The 18,007-nt window shown below is 47.6% G+C and overlaps 3 protein-coding genes across 3 annotated transcripts in view; 2 read left to right on the top strand and 1 right to left on the bottom strand.

Annotated features, from left to right (window-relative positions):
• Nucleotides 1–10,332, top strand: part of MYRF (myelin regulatory factor) — an 80,573-nt gene extending 70,241 nt beyond the window's left edge. The window contains exons 18-27 of the mRNA XM_010226388.2: nt 852–920; nt 1,419–1,499; nt 3,241–3,326; nt 4,409–4,570; nt 5,887–6,180; nt 6,740–6,827; nt 7,199–7,273; nt 7,766–7,868; nt 8,996–9,070; nt 9,480–10,332. Coding sequence (XP_010224690.2) covers nt 852–920; nt 1,419–1,499; nt 3,241–3,326; nt 4,409–4,570; nt 5,887–6,180; nt 6,740–6,827; nt 7,199–7,273; nt 7,766–7,868; nt 8,996–9,070; nt 9,480–9,566 — 1,120 coding nt within the window. The 3' untranslated portion in view covers nt 9,567–10,332. The remainder of the gene's footprint in view (nt 1–851; nt 921–1,418; nt 1,500–3,240; nt 3,327–4,408; nt 4,571–5,886; nt 6,181–6,739; nt 6,828–7,198; nt 7,274–7,765; nt 7,869–8,995; nt 9,071–9,479) is intronic.
• Nucleotides 10,333–14,217: 3,885 nt separating this feature from the next.
• Nucleotides 14,218–15,441, bottom strand: TMEM258 (transmembrane protein 258). The gene is made up of 3 exons (XM_010226392.2): nt 15,312–15,441; nt 15,053–15,200; nt 14,218–14,359 (listed from the first exon to the last, which is right to left on the bottom strand). The coding sequence occupies exons 1-2, from the start codon at nt 15,407–15,409 to the stop codon at nt 15,074–15,076; spliced, it is 225 nt and encodes a 74-aa protein (XP_010224694.1). The 5' UTR covers nt 15,410–15,441; the 3' UTR covers nt 14,218–14,359; nt 15,053–15,073.
• Nucleotides 15,442–15,954: 513 nt separating this feature from the next.
• FEN1 (flap structure-specific endonuclease 1) lies at nt 15,955–17,143 on the top strand. The gene has a single exon (XM_010226391.2). It carries the CDS (start codon nt 15,955–15,957, stop codon nt 17,098–17,100), a length of 1,146 nt encoding a protein of 381 aa, XP_010224693.1. The 3' UTR covers nt 17,101–17,143.
• Nucleotides 17,144–18,007: the final 864 nt, after the last annotated feature.

Below are 18,007 nucleotides of genomic sequence, written 5' to 3'. Positions count from 1 at the left end.
CTCTCAGAAAAGTCATGATTCACCTTGGGAGGATCCTCCCAGGCCCAGCAGCAGTGTTCTGGTCAAGGCCACGCTCTCTCTACCATGCTACACTGCTGGGGATCTTTGCTGCCTGCTGGAGAAATGATTTTCCCATCTCAGCAGGGTATTGTTGCTGCCCTTGCTGGAGTAAGCAAGACCAGCTCATCTGGGTGTCAGCAGACTGACATCTGCTTGTCCAGGGCTTGTATACCATACTTGGCTCCATCTACAGGCCTCTGTCCATATAACACTAGCCAGACTTGTCTCCCTCAACTTCCTCATTTCACACAACTCACTAGCGCATCCCATATCTCTAACCCTTGCAGTGTCACCCCAATACCCATTCGGGTCTGGGAAAAGGAAGCACATGAATCACTTGTCTTAGTTCACCAGCTCTCTACTCTCTGTCTTTTGCACTGCTGAGCTGTGGGATGTGCTGAACAAACAGTCTATATCCCTACAACTTTTTGGTTTGGCCTGGACCTGCCTGACCAAGCTGTCCATGCTGGAAGCACTGGATTTGCTTCATTTCCCAGAAGTGATGTTACTTCTCACTGCAATCTGAAGGTTTTCAGCACTAGCACAGTGTGTGTGCTAGTGAAACACTCAAGTGCCTTGTGAGCCATCTTTCCCAGTCACACCTCCCCACTACACTTCCCATCCTCAGAACAAGCAGGACAAGCTTTCACTGCCATCCCCAGCTGGGCAGTGAGAGGCTGTGGACCGAAAGTTTCTTTCATGGGCTGAAATCCTGTGGAAGCAGATCAGCACCAGGACATGTCCCTTGCCTCATGTCTGTGCTCAGCCTGTAATTGTGTTCATCTTTCCAGTGTGGTGTCCATGTCTACCCTCTACGTGCTGAGCTTGCGCAATGAGGAGGACCTTGTGGATATTGATGGGTAGGTACCTCTGGATTCTCTGGAAAAAATGAGGTGACTGAGGGCGTCTCTGAGAGACAAATCACTGCAGGGTGAATGACCATAGTTCCAGTGAGTCAACTTGTAAATAAAACCAAATGCTTTCTTACACACAAGTCTGATGTCAAGAAAGTTGTTTGGAGTAAAAAGTGAGGAAGAAAAAAAAAAATCCTGTTGTTCGACTGTTCATGTATCTACTCATGGCCCGTCTAAATGTTATTAGATGCCTCTTCAGCTGGACTGAAACAGCAGAGGCCTACTGATTGCTGTGGGGCAGAAGCAGCCTGTGCTAGGCAAGGGCTTTTTTTCTACAAACTGTGTCCTTAGTGTGGGGAGAACAGCCAGGGAATGGCCCCAGCCAAGCAAGCTTGCACAGGGACAGGTATTTTTTCCCTTTCTTGGCTTTTCATTTCCATTATCTTTCATTCTCTTCTGTTTTCTTCCTCTACCAACCTCCCTTCTCCTTTCACTACCCTGTAGCTCTTTTGCTGTGCCCCCCGTCTGTTTCCTGGCACTCTTTCGGCACAGGGGTCCTGGGGTCCCAGTTGCTCTATGTCCACGGTATGTTATTCTTTTATTATACTGTTATTTAATTGCTGCATCCCTTCTCTCAATTCCTATTCTTTTTTTCCATTTGCATCACAGAAAGCAAAGAATCCTGAGCAAAATGTGAAAGCAGAGTGTGATACGAATATCCTGCAGCAACAGGAAGGATCATGGATCTCATTAGGCAGTATGGAAAGAGCATTAGGACTAGGGGACTTAATCAAGTCCCTCTTAATTGTCCCCTGAAATAGGGGACAGCTTATTGGGAGGAAAAAGGACAGAATCATCAGCACAGGGAGTGTTTGGAAAGATATTGACACAGTTCTGGTATCTGACCCAGGAAAAAGCAAGATACTGAGGTATCCAGCTGCTGAATAAACTCAGCTTCTGTATTTTACAGCTTCAGGAAAAGTAATATTTTAAAACAAAAACAAACAAAAAAGAAAAAAAGAGAGAAAAAAAGAGTGTGTCTGGGAGGTAGGGCCTTGCACATCTTACTGCAACACAGGGAAAGCTGAACAGAACTGTAAAATGCCTCAATTACATGAACTGCAGGGATGCAGCCACATACTTCCCTTAAAAGGAGAATGTCTTATCTGTTTATCAGAATCCTTTGGACAAGTCAGCAAAATACTGTATAAAGAGCAGTGCAAAGCACAGTTTCTGTGTTCCTGTAAGGACTCCACAGCAGAATGTTTCACAAGATGGCTTTAAAAAACTTCAGTGGCCTTGGAATGCAAAATAAAGCTATGTGTGAAAAATGTTAACAAGACAGGGAGAAACATGAGGGATAGTGGTAGATTTTCAGCTGGGATAAAAGTTAGCATGGGATGATGATGTCCACACTGGCTCTAGGAGACTGGTGTGACATCGTTCTTTCAAGAGGAAATAAATATATGTATGGTGTATGTCTTGCAAATGACAAAATGGTATTTTGATTTCTCTAAATGAGTGAAGACTATGTTTATCTTTGAGAAGCCTTGCATTGGTACAGAACAAGCAAAATGTGGACCAGAATTGGTGTTGCTGTGGGCTGCCTTTATGGACAGTGGAAAGAAACAGGCAGTAGGGTGCAGAATCTCCTCCTCTTTCAGATCTGACTTGCCCTTTGGATATTCCTGTGACATCTCTGTTGAGGTCTTAGAAGCTTCAGGGAAATGTCTAGAATTATGTAGGATGAATTTGATTTGTATTGTTTATGTTTCTAAAAAAAGACAAGATGAGGAATAATCTTGATCTAATTGAGAAAGGACACTATCCTTAAAGAAGGTGAATGGCCTAGAGTGTTGAGACGCTGGCATTGGGCATGATCATGATCATACAGGCTCCTAGACATGGGGATTCTGAGTGTGATTATATGAGGGTGATACAGGGTCTGAGGTCATAAAATTACTCAGGAGATCAGTATTAGAAAACAAGTTCTTTGAGGACAGATTATTCCACAGTGAGCACCGAGGGAGCACGAGTGGTTTCCTCTGAACCAGCTGTGTCTAGTCCCTGACAGCCATGCAGTGCCTAAACCAGTCTACTGGGGCATTTTCTTATTCTCTTTGCTGTATTTGTGGTTTGTGTGCCACTCTCCTTTCTGTCATTGCTCCTTCTGTCTGTTAGTCTGCTCTTCCTTGATGCTGCACTCCTCATGTTTGCTTTTGCTCCACGTACCAGGATCCATAACCCACTGACGCTACAGTCACTTCTCCAAGTACATGTTGTCCCCTGTACTAGAGGTTTTCACATGTATTTTCCTAAATTTTAGGTCAACTCAGAACTTTGATAAAACTCAGTCGGTGCCATCCACAGTCTCATCTGACAGAGCCAGTGACAGGACCCCTACACACCAAGGTAGGTCGCAATATTGCAAAGTGGGAACAGGAGTGGGAATCCTCTTCCCACATAATTGGTTACTGTCCTGTCATCCAGGAGGCACGGGTTAAAAGGCACAATAACATCTGTGGTTTGCTGGCTGAAAACACGTGGAAATTGGGATGGGAGATGTTTATAGAGCCCCATCTCAGAGCTAACAACAATGTACTCTTCAAGCCAGATTTGATAATGGTGAAAGAGTGCCGTGCCAAGGTAGTAGACATTACTGTCCGCTACGAGAGTGGGGTAACAACACTGAGTGATGCAGCGACAGAAAAGGTTAGGAAATATCAACATCTAGAAGGGGAGATCCAAGCATTAACATCAGCCACAGAAGTTGAATTCCTGGGGTTCCCAATTGGTGTCAGAGGGAAGTGGTATTTTGGCAACGAGAGGCTCCTTACCGACCTTGGGCTCTCTGCAAGCCACTGTAAACGGATGGTGAGAGTCTTTTCACAAAGAAGGGCTCTCCTGTCCTCTGTAGACATATTGCATATTTTTGTGAGTCAAGGTAAGCAGGCCTAATGGCTTATTAATACGGAGACAGTTTACATACCATTACTTGTCCCCTTTTGACATGTTTATCATGTCTGTTTTATTAGTCTTACCTCTTCCACAGGCTAATAACATCTAGTCCTTTGGCATTCTTCACACAGCTGATTGAGCTTACTCAGTCTTCTGAAACCATTGAATTTTGCCTTTGTCCATTTCCAGGCTGTGGCAGGGGCGTGGGACAATACCATCTCATCCCAAACGACTTGTCCAGTTTACACTGATTATGACGAGGCAGACAGGCCACCTAAAATTAACTGGAAGGAGTGCCTTGTAGTTTGCAAGGTTCATAAAATAGCAACCAGAAAAGCACTCTCATGTATTTGTGGTGCGAGGTAATGAACATGGATGCATCTCTGTGCCAGGGGCTCCCTTGTACTGTCCTGCTGTTATGTTGGGTAGTCCTGGGGCTGTGGTTTTGCAGAGAGGGCCCCGGGCTCTCAGTGCTGCTGTTGATAGGTGTCCTCTCCCTTCACTTACTCTGAGTGTCCCTGCTGTTTGCTCTGCAGTCACAGTGAATGTGTATGACTCTGTCTACCGTTTACCTGGCCAAAGTGTGCTAGCGTGTTTCAACCCACCGTGTTTCTCCACGTGCTGCTCTGCTGCTCCCACCAATGTCTCCTCCATTGCGCTCTCTGAGACCAGCCCCACTCATGCCACTAACCGGACGGGTAAGTACCAGTCCAACAGGAGGGAAATGCTGGGACAGTGCTGTGGGCAGTGCTGGGACAGTGATCCTTCCTCTCTACTCAGCTCTGGTGAGGCCACATCTGGAGTACTGTGTGCAGTTCTGGCCTCCCCAGGACAAAAGGGATATGGACCTTCTGAGGAAGGTCCAAGGTAGAGTGACAAAGATGATTGTGGGGCTGGAGCATCTATCTTATGAGGAAAGACTAAGCGAGCTGGGCCTTTTTAGCCTGGAGAAGAGAAGATTGAGAGGGAGGGGATCTTAACAACATGTACAAATATCTGAGGGGAGAATGTAAAGAGGATGAAGCCAAACTCTTCTTAGTGGTGGCCAGTGATAGGACAGAGGGTAAATGGGTACAAACTGAAACACAGGAAGTTCCACCTCCATATGAGGAAGAACTTTTTACTTTCAGGGTGACAGAGCACTGGAACAGGCTGCCCAGAGAGGTTGTGGAATCTCCTTCCTTGGAGATACTCAACACTTGCCTGGATGTGATCCTGTGCAACGTGCTGTAGGTGTCCCTGCTGGAGCAGGGCAGGTAGACTAGCTGTACTCTAAAGGTCCCTTCCAACCTAAACTTTTCTGTGATTCTGTGTTGAGACTCAATCTAGCAGGCAGTTTGTGGGGCAAAGTGTGATTGCCACGCTGATCGCCCTTCCTTGCCACAGCATGCCATGTTACAAGCATGCATGGTCAGGCTGCAGGAGTGAGGACTGGAGGGTCTCTGGCAGCTGCCTGCTTCACCAGCGTGGGGCCGTGAGAGGCTAGGCTGGGCTGGCCAGCATGACTGAGCAGCTGTCCCTTGCAGCCTGGCCTTGTTACTGTGTTCATCATGAGTAATATTTTGACAGGCCATGAGGTATGCTGCCTCTTGGCTACCCAGGCAGTGCTTTCGGGAGCTTGCTAGCACTGTGGAAGAAGAACAATGCTTCACGCAGGGCCTGTAGAGTCCTAAAATCTCTGGAGTCATGCTTTAACCCTGCGTTAAACACTGCATCCTATCAGACCACAGGTCTGTGCCTCCACTTTGCTGCCACTACCTGTTATAGATTCCCTTTGCTGTGGTGATCCCGTCATTCCCTTCACACAGAGCACTGGGAGGGCTCAGCTGCTCATAAGGGTATAAAGTGGGGACAGAATGAACCCCCAAGCTTGTAGCTGTTCCCTCTACACTGGGCCCTTTCACACAGGTGAGCTGAGGCTCCATGGGGCTTTAGAAGTTGGGAGGGCTGCATGGCTTTCTCACTCCCTTGAGTACAATCTCTCTCTCTCTCTGTTTCTCTCTTTCCTTTACAGACCAAAGTCAGATCTCACTTCTGCCAGTGACAAATATCAAAGCTAAATCAAGGGGTGTCACCAGGAAAGCGACCTCCTACGCCAAATGGCCAAAGACACCTGACAGGTCTCAGAGTTTTGGCAGCCCCAATGCCAGCCCCTCCTCCCCTTTCATCCACATCCAGGGCAAATCCAAGTACACCTCCAACCTCTCACTCTCCCGCAGCAACTCGCCACTGGGGCAGGCCCGGCAGCAGCGCAGTGTCAAGCAGCCGGTGAGCGAGTGGCCCCGTGCAGGAGATCTTGACACAGATGGTAGGTGGACCCTCTCATCTTCTATCCCTGTGACAAAACTGTTTTCTGCCTAACATGGGCCAATCATCCAGCCAGAGAGTAGAAAACTCCAGTCTGCAGGGGTTGAGGAACATTGCAAGGGCAATGGATCACCTCTGGAGCTCAGACTGATAAGGGTGTAGGTGTTGCTAGCAGGGGTGGGCAGTAGGCAGTGTCAACAAGCAATTGCACTCCCAATTGTGAAATTGCACATTCAAGTTCAGGTCTAGGTGCCGGGAGCAAGACGGATGACTGGTTCAGCAGCCTGTGTTGTTCCAGAGATGAGCTCACAACCCCTCCAGCAGCCAAACCAAGCTAAGCAAAGCAGGAGCTGGTCATTGGGAGCATGGTGTGCTTTAGCTCAGCAGGGCCCAGTACTGCATGAGTGTGGAGACTCACCCAGACCATGACTGGACAGTCCAACAGCAATCTGACCCCTGCCTCAAACACAATGATGAGGAAAGACAATTTTTTGTCAATGCCAGGCATCTCTTTCAGCCCTCCCTTTGCTCCTCTTAAATAATCTATTTTGTATCCACAGGGTCAAGCCCAGTGCTCCTTTCCATCCGGATCTTGGAAATCAATGTAGCCATCCAGTCCCAGTACTGTGCTGCCAGTGATGCATGCAGGTGAGCAAGGAAGGGCTTACTGACAGCTCTGGTGGCAGCAGTGTTTTGAAAGCTCCAGTAAAAGGAGCAGATAGCCAGTTCTTAGATTCTTGTGACTTCTTTCCTGCTACTGTCGCAAGGTAGCCGATGCTGCCCCTTGGGCAGAGGTATTGTGACGCTCTCTGAACTCAATCCTCACTCCATTGCTAGATATGCCAGCAGGAAGATTGCTGCCCCTCTGGACAGTGATTTGATGATGAGTTTGAAAGCTGGGCAGGGAATCCCTGTCCTCTGAAGTCCCAGCCAAATAGAGAGTCTGGGTCCTGTCCTGGGCCATCCTAGAGCAGGATGAACTGGTGCTACAAAGTCTGATGTTCCTTCTCTGTCCTCAGGACTGGAAACTTCACCTACCGCATCCCTGTCAGCCAGCTCACAGCAGTAAATACCAATCTGACCCTGGAGATGAAGTGAGTGACCTAGACTCCCTTTTTTGTTTTCCTGTTCCTGGCAGAGAGTAAGGTTGATAGGGATCCATCAAGCTCTTCTCTGAGAGAGAGGATTTGCAGGGTGTCAGTCAGGAGTGGACCGAGAAGGAGGTGAATCTAGAGTGTAAAAAAAATTAATGGGGGAGATAAATAGTCTAGGAAGTAGAACTGGGGAGAAGAATTCAAAGATAATTGGAGTGGTAAGCAAAGATCACAAGGAGGGATCAGGAGCAGCTGTGAGCAGAAGTGTGGGAGGAACTGTCACTTCTGTGCCTTGCAGTAGACATGTGGGGCTTTGAGAGTGATGGGACACAGTGGAAAGTTGCTGGGATTAGATTTCAGGGTAGCCAGTCTGCTGCCTTGAAGTCAAGGTGGGTACTACACCATGTAGCCATTCTGTCTCCTGCAAGTGCTGGGAAAGACCCAGCACAACCTTCTCCCTTCCATGATCTCACTGTGTCTTTGTCTCTCTAGCACCTCTTCTGTTGTGTCCATCTCCCTTTGTGGCCTTGTCTCTAGCGACCCATGCCACGATGCTACAAGCATGGACAGCTTCATCAATACCACAGACACACAGGTAAGGAATACGGTGGCTCACAAAGTCTGCACACTCAAAGTCCATGTACTCACAGGCAGCCAGATATGTTATGCTGGTACAATGCAGTTACCTCCAGGGCAGGGGGCAGTTGAGCTAAGGCAGTACAAAAGTTGTGTGAAAGATTTCATGCCCAGATAGCCTTAGTCTGTACTTGCTGATGTAAATGTACTTCAGACATCTCTGCATGCCTCCCAACAGGGAACTGTTTGCCAACCAGATACATGAATCATGGATGCTGTGGTCATTCATATGAAATCATCCCACCCAACCCTAAACCTTAGGCCTAAACCTAAGGACTGTTAAGAAAAGCCTAGTTCAAGCAGTATGTTGCTGTATGTGTCCTAATGACACTCTTTCAGGAGTATTCCCCACAGGCCCTTGTGGGCTGTCTTCATGAGTTATAATTCCCTCTAGACTTACAAAAAGTTGGGGTTGGGGTTGGCAGTGTGTGAGAGGAAAACGTAATGTTAGGTTGCAGTAGTTTGCTTCTTCCAAGGCAAGGGTACATGATATGGCAAAAAGAAAGAAAAAGGCTGGCTGTGTTTTTAGTATCCCGGGAAGCATTAGCCATATTTTATTTCAAATGAGAGCTCACTTGCTCAGGACCAAGGGAGCAATAATTGCAAGTGCAATAATTACAACTACTTTTCCCTTGGTTTCTGTGATGGCTGAAGCAGCAGCACAGTTGGGGAGCTGCACTTCTGAGAAGCTGAAGAAACACGGCGTGGACATCCACTCTAAGAACCCAAGGGTGATGGGGAGAGGGCCAGCTTCCAGAAGAGGCAGAGAAGAGTCAAGGAGCTTGGCAAGCACTGTACTCTTTATAAGCCCAGTATTTTGTTGCATGTTTCACCAGCCTTTCCACAAACTAAAGCTGTGGGCTGAGCCAGCTTCCATGCTTGTGATGCCTGTGGAGCTGCGTAAAATGGTTGAGTGCCTCTCTGTTTCACTCAGTCCAGCCCTGTTGCTGATCCTGGCTCCTCCACAAAGACAAGCTATAGAGTCATTCAGCAGAGTGGTGTTATGTATTTCTTTGCCAAACCCAGGAAAAAGTTGCCTAATGCTCAGGATTACTCTCATCCCAGCTACTGTGTTTTCTTCCCCAGGAAACAGTGCACCATTGGCCTCTTGTGATGATGTCTTTCCAGGAGTTCACATACCACTTCAGAGTAGCACAGCCTGTGAGTATAACTTGTCTTTTTTCTTGTCCCGGGCTGAATGCAGAGTGGATCAATAATACCACAAAGGAGTGGGCAGGCTGGTCTCTTCTCATGTGTACAGTGACCACGTTATGCTTATAGCCTTCCACAGCCCTGAATATTTTGGTTATTCCCTTTGACACTGTTACACGTGTAGTGGAGGAAGATAATATACTTGGAGAACAAGTGCACACTCATGCACTGGGAGGGACAATGGGCAATCCTGCTTATACACATGCTTAGAATAGGATATGATTTGTGTAACCCAAAGCAGTATGTGAATCTAAGGACTCACCCTTCGTTGTCTCAGGCTGTAGTTCAGCCATAACTCCCTTTTGAATACGTATCTTGCTCCTATTCGTAAGCTGCTTTTCTTACTCTGTTCACATAGGGTCGAGCCAACTGCAGCACTGCTCCCGAGCAGATTGGACACCTTTTCACTGACTATTATTTTCAGTTTTACTGGCTCTGTGAGTGAGTCCTGGCAGCCCCAGTACCCCCTGGTTGGAGAGAGGAAGGAGACTGGTAACAATGGGGAGACTTCTGTACACCCTCTTCCACTAGCCCCTAGCCTCTACTTGTCCCTGTCTCCTGCTTTGGGTGTGGAGTTGGTTTGGTTTTGACCTGCTGATACCGACACAGCACAAACAGAGCACAGGACTTATGCCACAGAAACACAACCAGTCCTGCACTTGCTTCTGGACTGACGTTATCACCGACTCCCACCACCCTGTGCTGTCCTGAACAACTCTCCCCTTCCTTTATGGGGACAACTGTGCCCTCCATCACTTCTCCCTCTCCCTGCTACACTGGATTTGAAAGCATTACACTGGATTTTATGTGGATGGGCCTGCCACATCCCAGAGTGCAACTGGGAACTCCACCGTGTCTACTGGCCCCGAGGTGCTGCATTAGCTCTCTACAACACAGTGTAGAGTGCTCAACAGTGGAGGCCTCATACTGAAACACTGGAATTTCTTCTGGAAAGGAAGGCTGTGCCTGGACATACACTGGAGTTGCTGTTCCTTCGAGGTGGCCCAGGGCCATCCCTGTCAGCCCTATTCCACAGACTCCTGGAGGCCCCAGGGTCCACAAAGTGCATGTTTTTCTGCTGACAGCAAGAAAAAGGGCAAACATCACCACTGCAGATTCTCTTGCCCTCCTCACTGTACCCTAACCTCCACAGTACACAGGTCTGGATGGATTAACAGAAGAACCTCACTAAGATGCTGCTAAAGCTGTGCCCAGATCAAACCATGTGTGGGGGGATACTTGTCATCAGTGCGTGGGAGAAAAATTACCCAAGAGTTATCTGCCTTAAGTGTTGTGGGAATCCACTCTGTCACAGCATGTGGCCTCTCAGTGAGCTGAGCTGCTCCGCTGGCTGTAGAGTCACCACAACCACCGCTGCCCAGATGTGCTAAAGAGAGACCACTAGCAAAACCTGCTGCACCCTGCAGAGCAGGACAGGAGTTGTTCCAAGTATGTGGGTTGGTTTCTCTGCACTACACGATGAATGCATCCCTGCTGGCTGATGAATTGCTGCCAAGCAGTGAAGAAAAATGGCTTATCTCCTACCACAGAGGCAGAAATGACAGGAACTGTGGGCCCTCACTCTCACCGTTGTTCTCAAAAAAAAAGAAAAGCAATTATGTTAAGTGTATTTTGGGTATTTTACTGTTACAAATTCTTAACTTGCTAAACCACTAATGTTTTTAAGCTGTATAAAAAAGGGCCTCTTCGGTCTGTCGCTACTGAGCTATGCGTTTCTCACATAGGAAACCAAAGGGGGCCTTTGTTAAGCTCCGTGTTAAAGCTTGACTCCTACAGTGGTGCTGGGACATGTCAGACTGACAGCTAGCAGCACCCAGGTGTCCTTCTCCCTATCCTGCTCCAGCACCTCTCGTAAAGAAGGAAACATCTTCACTCCTGGATGCTGAGCCACTACCATGTTAATACTTCAGAGACTTTTTTTTTTTTCAAGGAAACAGCAGCCACTTCTGGGGAAAGGAGATGGCAGTGAAGGAAAAAATGCCACTCTTCCATCCTGAAGCAAACTCAAAAAGTGATTTCAGAAAACAATCAATCAAAAGCCCTTAAACAGTCCTGTCACTAGAAGTAGGCAAATCTAACCAAATCAGATTTGGGTAACCAAATCAGGACCCCAGCTGCTGGTGTTCAGTAGAGACGGTTGCAGGCTGTTTTCAACCAGCACTGAGGAAATGCATGGTTGACATGCCCCAACGACACCATCAGCTGGCTCTACTGTGCCAGAAACACAAGCTGCAAATACCTTTTAGCCAGATACAGAGATGGTTCCTGGATGGATCTCTTGACATCATTCTCTAGTCTGAGAAGCAGTTTTGTATCTCCCTTGCGTTCCCAAAATTCTGAATTGGTGGATTTCAGAATTTCTTTTCTGAGACTGTCCTGACAAAGCAGCCGTAAGTCTGCAATTCCTGAGGTCATCACTAGACATCGGCACCTTTTATTTGTAGGGTGGCTTCAAGGTCAGGTCTTCATTGCCATTCTGTGCCTTTACGATAGCAAACATTGCTAATATGCTCTGGATACTAAAATGCACTTAAGCTTTGGCAGCTGGGAAGCAGAATGAGCAGGGAGCTTCTGGCAATCAAGTGAGTATGTAGTTAGAGGATAGCCTTCTGCCCAACTGTGGGAGCTCAGAGGGGAAGCAAAAAGGCCTAGGGCTTGACAGTAACTAAGCACAAACAGCTCAGCTCTGTACTCAGTAGGAATTTCTATTCCTGTCTGCAACTCAGAAGGAAACCCAGTGCAGCTCTCTGGAGAGGACACACAATGTTCTTCCAGTTCTTCCTTCCACCTGCCCTGAGCTTTTTGCTTGGCCTTAAACTGGAAAGCTAACTTTCTTGGCAGCTTTTATTCTCCATTTGGCACTCAGTGACCCAGTGAGGCAAGCCCGTATTCAGACGAGTGAATCTTTGCTCTTCTAGGTCTGCTGAGCTGAGAGGTAGTGTTCTCAGGCTCAGCTGCTGCTGTCCCTCCCCTGCTGAGTTGGACTGAATGCCTGTGCTTTCATTTAGCAAGTGAAGAGGTAGTTGGCAATGTTATGAGAGTCAGAGCTGAAACACTGCCTGCAATCACCACCATCCAACTGATACCCAAGTTCTCAGAAGCAGTGGCTGAGGTGAGCTGAGATCCCTAAGCGTACCTCACCAGAAATGTGTTAACAGTCATGGCCCAACAGGAGATGGGAGAGTGTCTCAGACATCCCTGCAACACATAAACATGGGGTTTATGAGGAGCCATAGGATACCAGTTGCCTCAGGGCTACAGGAATTTCTCTATTGCCTTTTTCTGCTAATAGGACTATATGAGAGAACAGTGGCTTCCCACATCTATGATAAATGGTAGTCAAAGTAGTGAGACAAGGCAACAACTGAAATTCAAAACCCAGTCCTACCCACATATAACTGTTTCAGAGTGACAGTGGGTTGACGGTGATCTATAATATTTAAGAGTCAGATTCTGAATGCAATTTTTAGTCTTATGTCACAATAGTACTTTTTCTCTTAAAAGTATACCACAAATCATATGCCAGTTGTGCCAGCCACCCGGCAGCAATACTAAAGTAAGGCAGAAACTAGAACTTAATAGGGTTTTGTAATGCTGTGGAAGCAACTGCTTGTGTAGACCATCCGAGAAGATGTTTCCACCCTATTCACCTGTAACTAAGGATGTTCTCCCCCTCCTCTTCCCAAATCAGCGACAAGAGAGTTAACCATCTGGTCTTTCCCTGCCTGAGACAGAAGGAGCTCCGAGTCAATGTCTCCAGCCTTGCAGCTCGGGGAAATTTTTTTTTTTTTTTGGTCCATCTGGAAACTAGAAACTTCATCTCTATACGTTTGTGGCAGGAAGGAAGACAAGTGTGAAAATAAGGCCAACTTCCAAAGTTTGGCTTTTCTGCAGTTTGTTTCAAAAGCAAATTCACAAACCTTCTACCCTACTGTTAAAGCTTAAAGCCTGTAAATAGAGACTATGCCACCACTGCAAGAATTAAGAAAAAGTAAAGCACTAATTTGTTTGGTTTAAATGTTGCTGTCACAGCTTTAATCAATGTATATTGCCAGCGAGTTTGTAGAGTTGCATTCTTAGCAGATATTATTGATTATTGGTTTTTATTTGTGGGGGACAAGTGTGGTTTCCCTTCTTTCTTTCTGATTTATATTTATATTTTGCTGAATTTGTGTGCTGAGTCTCTGTATTCCCCACATTTTTGTTTGGCTTATTTAGACTTTGTTTTATGCTGGAGGTAAATAAACCCATATAAATAAATATATAAATACTGCTTTGTATCCAAGGATGGCTCCTGGCTACATTCCTCCCTTGACCTGAGAGTCCAGTAATTATAAATTGTTTCTCACGAAGCACCAAGACTGAATAATACCAGCTTGAGTTTCCAAAATTGTCCAGGTGGGGTCCACCTGGATCAAAACAGTCATAACTTGTGGCTTACTGTTGTACAAATATAAAAAGGGATCTATCACTGCTCATGCTTCTGCGGACAGAGGCAGATGCAGAAGCACCTAAGAACATCTGCACAGCATAAGCTTCCTTCCAAAATGGTTTACCTCTGTAAGCTACCTGCTGAATGTCAAAGTCTAAAACCTAATTGCTTTGAAAGCAGGGATACAAATGCAAAAATGTCATTAAAACATACTTCCCATAGATAAATAATTCACTACTTAGCTGAAGGCCACAGTCAGCTGCAAGGTTATTCTGTTCAAGCATTCTTCTCAAGCATTCCTCCAAAAAACTGATTTTCCACAAGCATTATGAGACTGCTGTATCTGGTAGGCAGGTCTTGCTTTGCATCTGAGGAGCTGCACTAACCTACTACATGGTTGGTTTACTTAAGCCACACTGTATGTTCACTGGGCCACTGCTGACAGCGCCACCATCTGCTGCCAAGTCACCTCAGAAGCACGGAGCCTGGCTTAAGAGGAGGATCAGATACTTCATCAGCTGATTTCTCCTGCAATACACGGTCCATCCCAAGGCACACCAACCTTGTGCAAAGATCAAAGCAGTTTTGAAAAGCCGCGTCAAAAGAATCAATCTAAAATACAAACTGCAAGTCCAAAAGCAGATGCATCACAAAAACAGTTTTATTCAGTTTTTTTCTGTTGTGCTGGCAGAAGTCACCTGATAGGAGCACAGTCCATGTCTGACATAGGTTTTGTTGTTGCCATATAAAAGAAATATAAAAAGAGCTTCTGCAAGGCTTCCCACCTAGAACCAAGCAAGAAGTGAAGCAGGTCAGTGAGGGAGTTTTCGCCTAGAGCACGACCTGTGATCGGACTTGCTGTTACTAAAGCTGCATCCTATTAGAGGGATAAATGGTAGAAATGAGCTTAAGAGAAAGCTCCACATACATCCTGAGGGACAGATTCTGTATTAGATTTGTTCGAAAATGGTACTACTAGGTCCAAACCAAAAAAAAAAAAAATCCTTGAGCAAAAGACAATATATGATAAATACAATTCCTTAATGCCTCAAATGGGGATTAATCCCAATTCTGCATGTATAGTTCACAGAAAAGGATGGCTATGCACAAGAACACTCTTCAGCTGTATTATCCAGTAGTCACTTTGTAGTTCAAGTACTGGCAGAGATGCAACTGCTGTGAAAAGCAATGAGCAGCCCTGCATCTGCACAGATTTGCTGCATCCAGATAGTTGGGCTTCCCAAGCCAAACACTTGTCTTGCAGAGGCTGCCACAGGACAGCTGGTAGCACGATACTGAGTGTTCTTACATTACTAAATTTACCCCCAAAAGAAGGTGCGTTTGGTAAAGCACAGCCTCTCCCAGCTTGTCACAAAGTTACATTTCCAGAAAACCCACACATGCATAATTAGCATTAACAAGCAAGCGCGCTTGCAGCTATATATTTATCCAGCCGCAGCACTCCATGCACCCTGTACCTGGGCTCCCTCGGCTGGCCCTCACACGTAGATTCCGACCCACAGCAACAGGAACAGGACCCCGAAGCCCATGAACAGAGAGGCCACCAGGGAGATGAGCAGTTCCTTGTAGATGTCTCGCGTGTACTTGGTAGAAGTCACCTCGTAACTGAGAGCTGGCAGTTAAGGCAAACACCATCACTAGCAGCATGAGGGCGGCTGCGGGCTCACGGCACAGTGCCCCCCCGCCCGGCCTCCCCAGCCCAACTGCGGCAGATACACGAAGAACCAGGCAGTGAAGAACATGCCGATGGCCAGGAGCACCACGGTGAGGTGCGGGAACACGGCCGGGTTCACCGGGCTGGTGTATCTGCTCATGGCCTCCAGCTCCTGCAAGGGCAGCCGCGCAGCTCAGCGATGGAGCCGCCGGCTCGCCAGACACGCGCCCCCGGCCGCCCTGCTCCCCGCCCCGGGCCCGCGCTCCCCGCGGCACGGCGCGGCGCGGCCCGGCGCGGCACGGCGCGGCCCGGCGCGGCCCCGCGCGGCCCGGCGCAGCCCCGCGCAGCCCGGCGCAGCCCCGCGCACCATGGCTGCCGGCAATGCAGGGACACGTCGCCGCCCACTCCCCGCGCCGGCAGCGGAAGGGAGCGGCGCGGCGCAAGCCGGGAGCCGCCGGGGGAGGAGCCGGCCGCCATTGGAGCGCGGAGCGCGCGGGCGGCGGCGGCGGCGGCAGCGCGGCGGGTAAGGGCGGGCTGGGGCCGGTGGCGTTTACTGGGGCCGGTGGCGTTTACTTCGCGTCCCCGCCGGCGCCTCGTGTGGCCCCCGCGCCCCTCCGGCCGTGCTCTCACCCTCCGGCTCCTCTTGCCATCCGGCAGCCGCGAGGTTGAGCCCTTGGCCGCACGGGCCCTGCCTTGCTTTCCAGGATGGGAATCCACGGCCTGGCCAAGCTGATCGCCGATGTGGCCCCTGCTGCCATCCGGGAGAACGATATCAAGGCATACTTCGGGCGGAAGGTGGCTATTGATGCGTCCATGAGCATCTACCAGTTCCTCATCGCTGTGCGGCAGGGGGCCGAGGCACTGCAGAATGAGGAGGGGGAGACCACTAGCCACCTGATGGGCATGTTCTACCGCACCATCCGCATGGTGGAGAACGGTATCAAGCCAGTCTATGTCTTCGACGGCAAGCCCCCTCAGCTGAAGTCGGGGGAACTAGCAAAGCGAACAGAGCGCCGTGCTGAGGCAGAGAAGCATTTGCAAGAAGCTCAAGAGGCTGGAGAGGAGAACAACATTGAGAAGTTCACTAAGAGGCTGGTCAAGGTGACCCAGCAGCACACTGACGAATGCAAGAAGTTACTAAAGCTGATGGGCATTCCTTATATTGAGGCACCAGGAGAGGCTGAAGCCAGCTGTGCCACCTTGGTGAAAGCTGGTAAGGTCTATGCAGCTGCTACTGAAGATATGGATTGCTTGACCTTTGGCAGTCCAGTACTGATGCGACACCTTACTGCCAGTGAGGCCAAGAAGTTACCAGTCCAAGAGTTTCACCTGAATCGTATTCTGCAAGATCTGGATCTGACCTGGGAACAGTTTGTTGACCTGTGTATCCTCTTGGGCTGTGACTATTGTGAGAGCATCCGTGGCATTGGACCCAAGCGTGCTGTTGAGCTTATCAAGCAGCACAAAACTATTGAAAAGATTGTTCAGCATATAGATACCAAGAAATATCCTCTGCCTGAGAACTGGTTGCACAAAGAGGCCCAGAAGCTCTTTCTAGAGCCTGATGTGATAGACCCTGATGCTGTTGAACTGAAGTGGACTGAGCCAAATGAAGAAGAACTTGTCAAATTCATGTGTGGGGAGAAGCAGTTCAATGAAGAACGAATCCGCAATGGGATCAAAAGATTGAGCAAGAGCCGGCAAGGCAGCACTCAAGGCCGACTGGATGACTTCTTCAAGGTGACTGGCTCTATCACATCAGCCAAGCGCAAAGAGCCAGAATCCAAGGGATCAGCAAAGAAGAAAGCAAAAACTAACAATGCAGCAGCAAAGTTCAAAAAGGGGAGATAATCAGGCTTCCCAAACCATTATGATTGTTTTTTTTTTATTCTCAACAAAGAGTTTTAGGCTAATAACAAAAAGTATAAATAATTCTCAGACTAGGAAGAAAAAAATATATATATTTTAAATGCTGTACTTCACATAACTTTTTTTTCCCCTGTAACTTGTCAAAGCAATGTGCTATTTTTTTCAGAATAAAATTTACATACAAATAGATGTTTCTCAGATTTTTTCAGTGAGGTAGCTTAAACCTTACTGCTGAAGGCTGTACTTGCATAGCTGAAATTAAATAAAATTTTCAAGTGCTTCAGTTACAGTAGTTAATGGATGAAGGATAGTGCTGAATGTAAGAAATTATTTTTAATCCTGACACTCTTGGTGGCTTTTTGATAGACACCAATTCTAAAGATCTGTGGATCAGTTCTCTACCAAGGTTCAAATGAGAAACTGAACTTCTCTTATGGAATTCTCTTAGCATTGTTAAAATAACTTCTGCTTTTAAGCCTGAGAATGCTCAGAATGTTTTGTAAAATGAACTGTAAACAAAAGAAGTAATCTCTGTATGTAGCGGGCAGAGAGCTCCTTAAGTTGGCATCCTGCCTGACTATGGCTGGAGGTGGGAGTGTGTGGAGGTGTCCCTTCCCTTTTTGAATATTGCTTCTAAATTGTGCTGATCAGAATGCTAAAGTTTAGAGCAGGGATCGGGTCATGGTATTTGATCTGTCTTTTGACACTGCCTGATCCAGCTCATGTGGCATGCAGCAGTCAGAAAACCTAATGGACAGTGGAGTCTAGCTATTGATTACGGGAAACTGAATGCTAACACTTCCCTGCGGCAGTGCTTAATATTGCTGAACTGGAGACACAGATACAGGGAGCCTATCATACTTGGATGGCTGCCTTAGATGTTAAAGAC

This window comes from Tinamus guttatus, unplaced genomic scaffold, assembly GCF_059628265.1.
Source record: "Tinamus guttatus ecotype Peru unplaced genomic scaffold, ASM5962826v1 Tinamus_guttatus_pri_ptg000546l, whole genome shotgun sequence".
Lineage (NCBI taxonomy): Eukaryota > Metazoa > Chordata > Aves > Tinamiformes > Tinamidae > Tinamus > Tinamus guttatus.
This window is presented reverse-complemented; position numbering and strand designations above follow the sequence as displayed.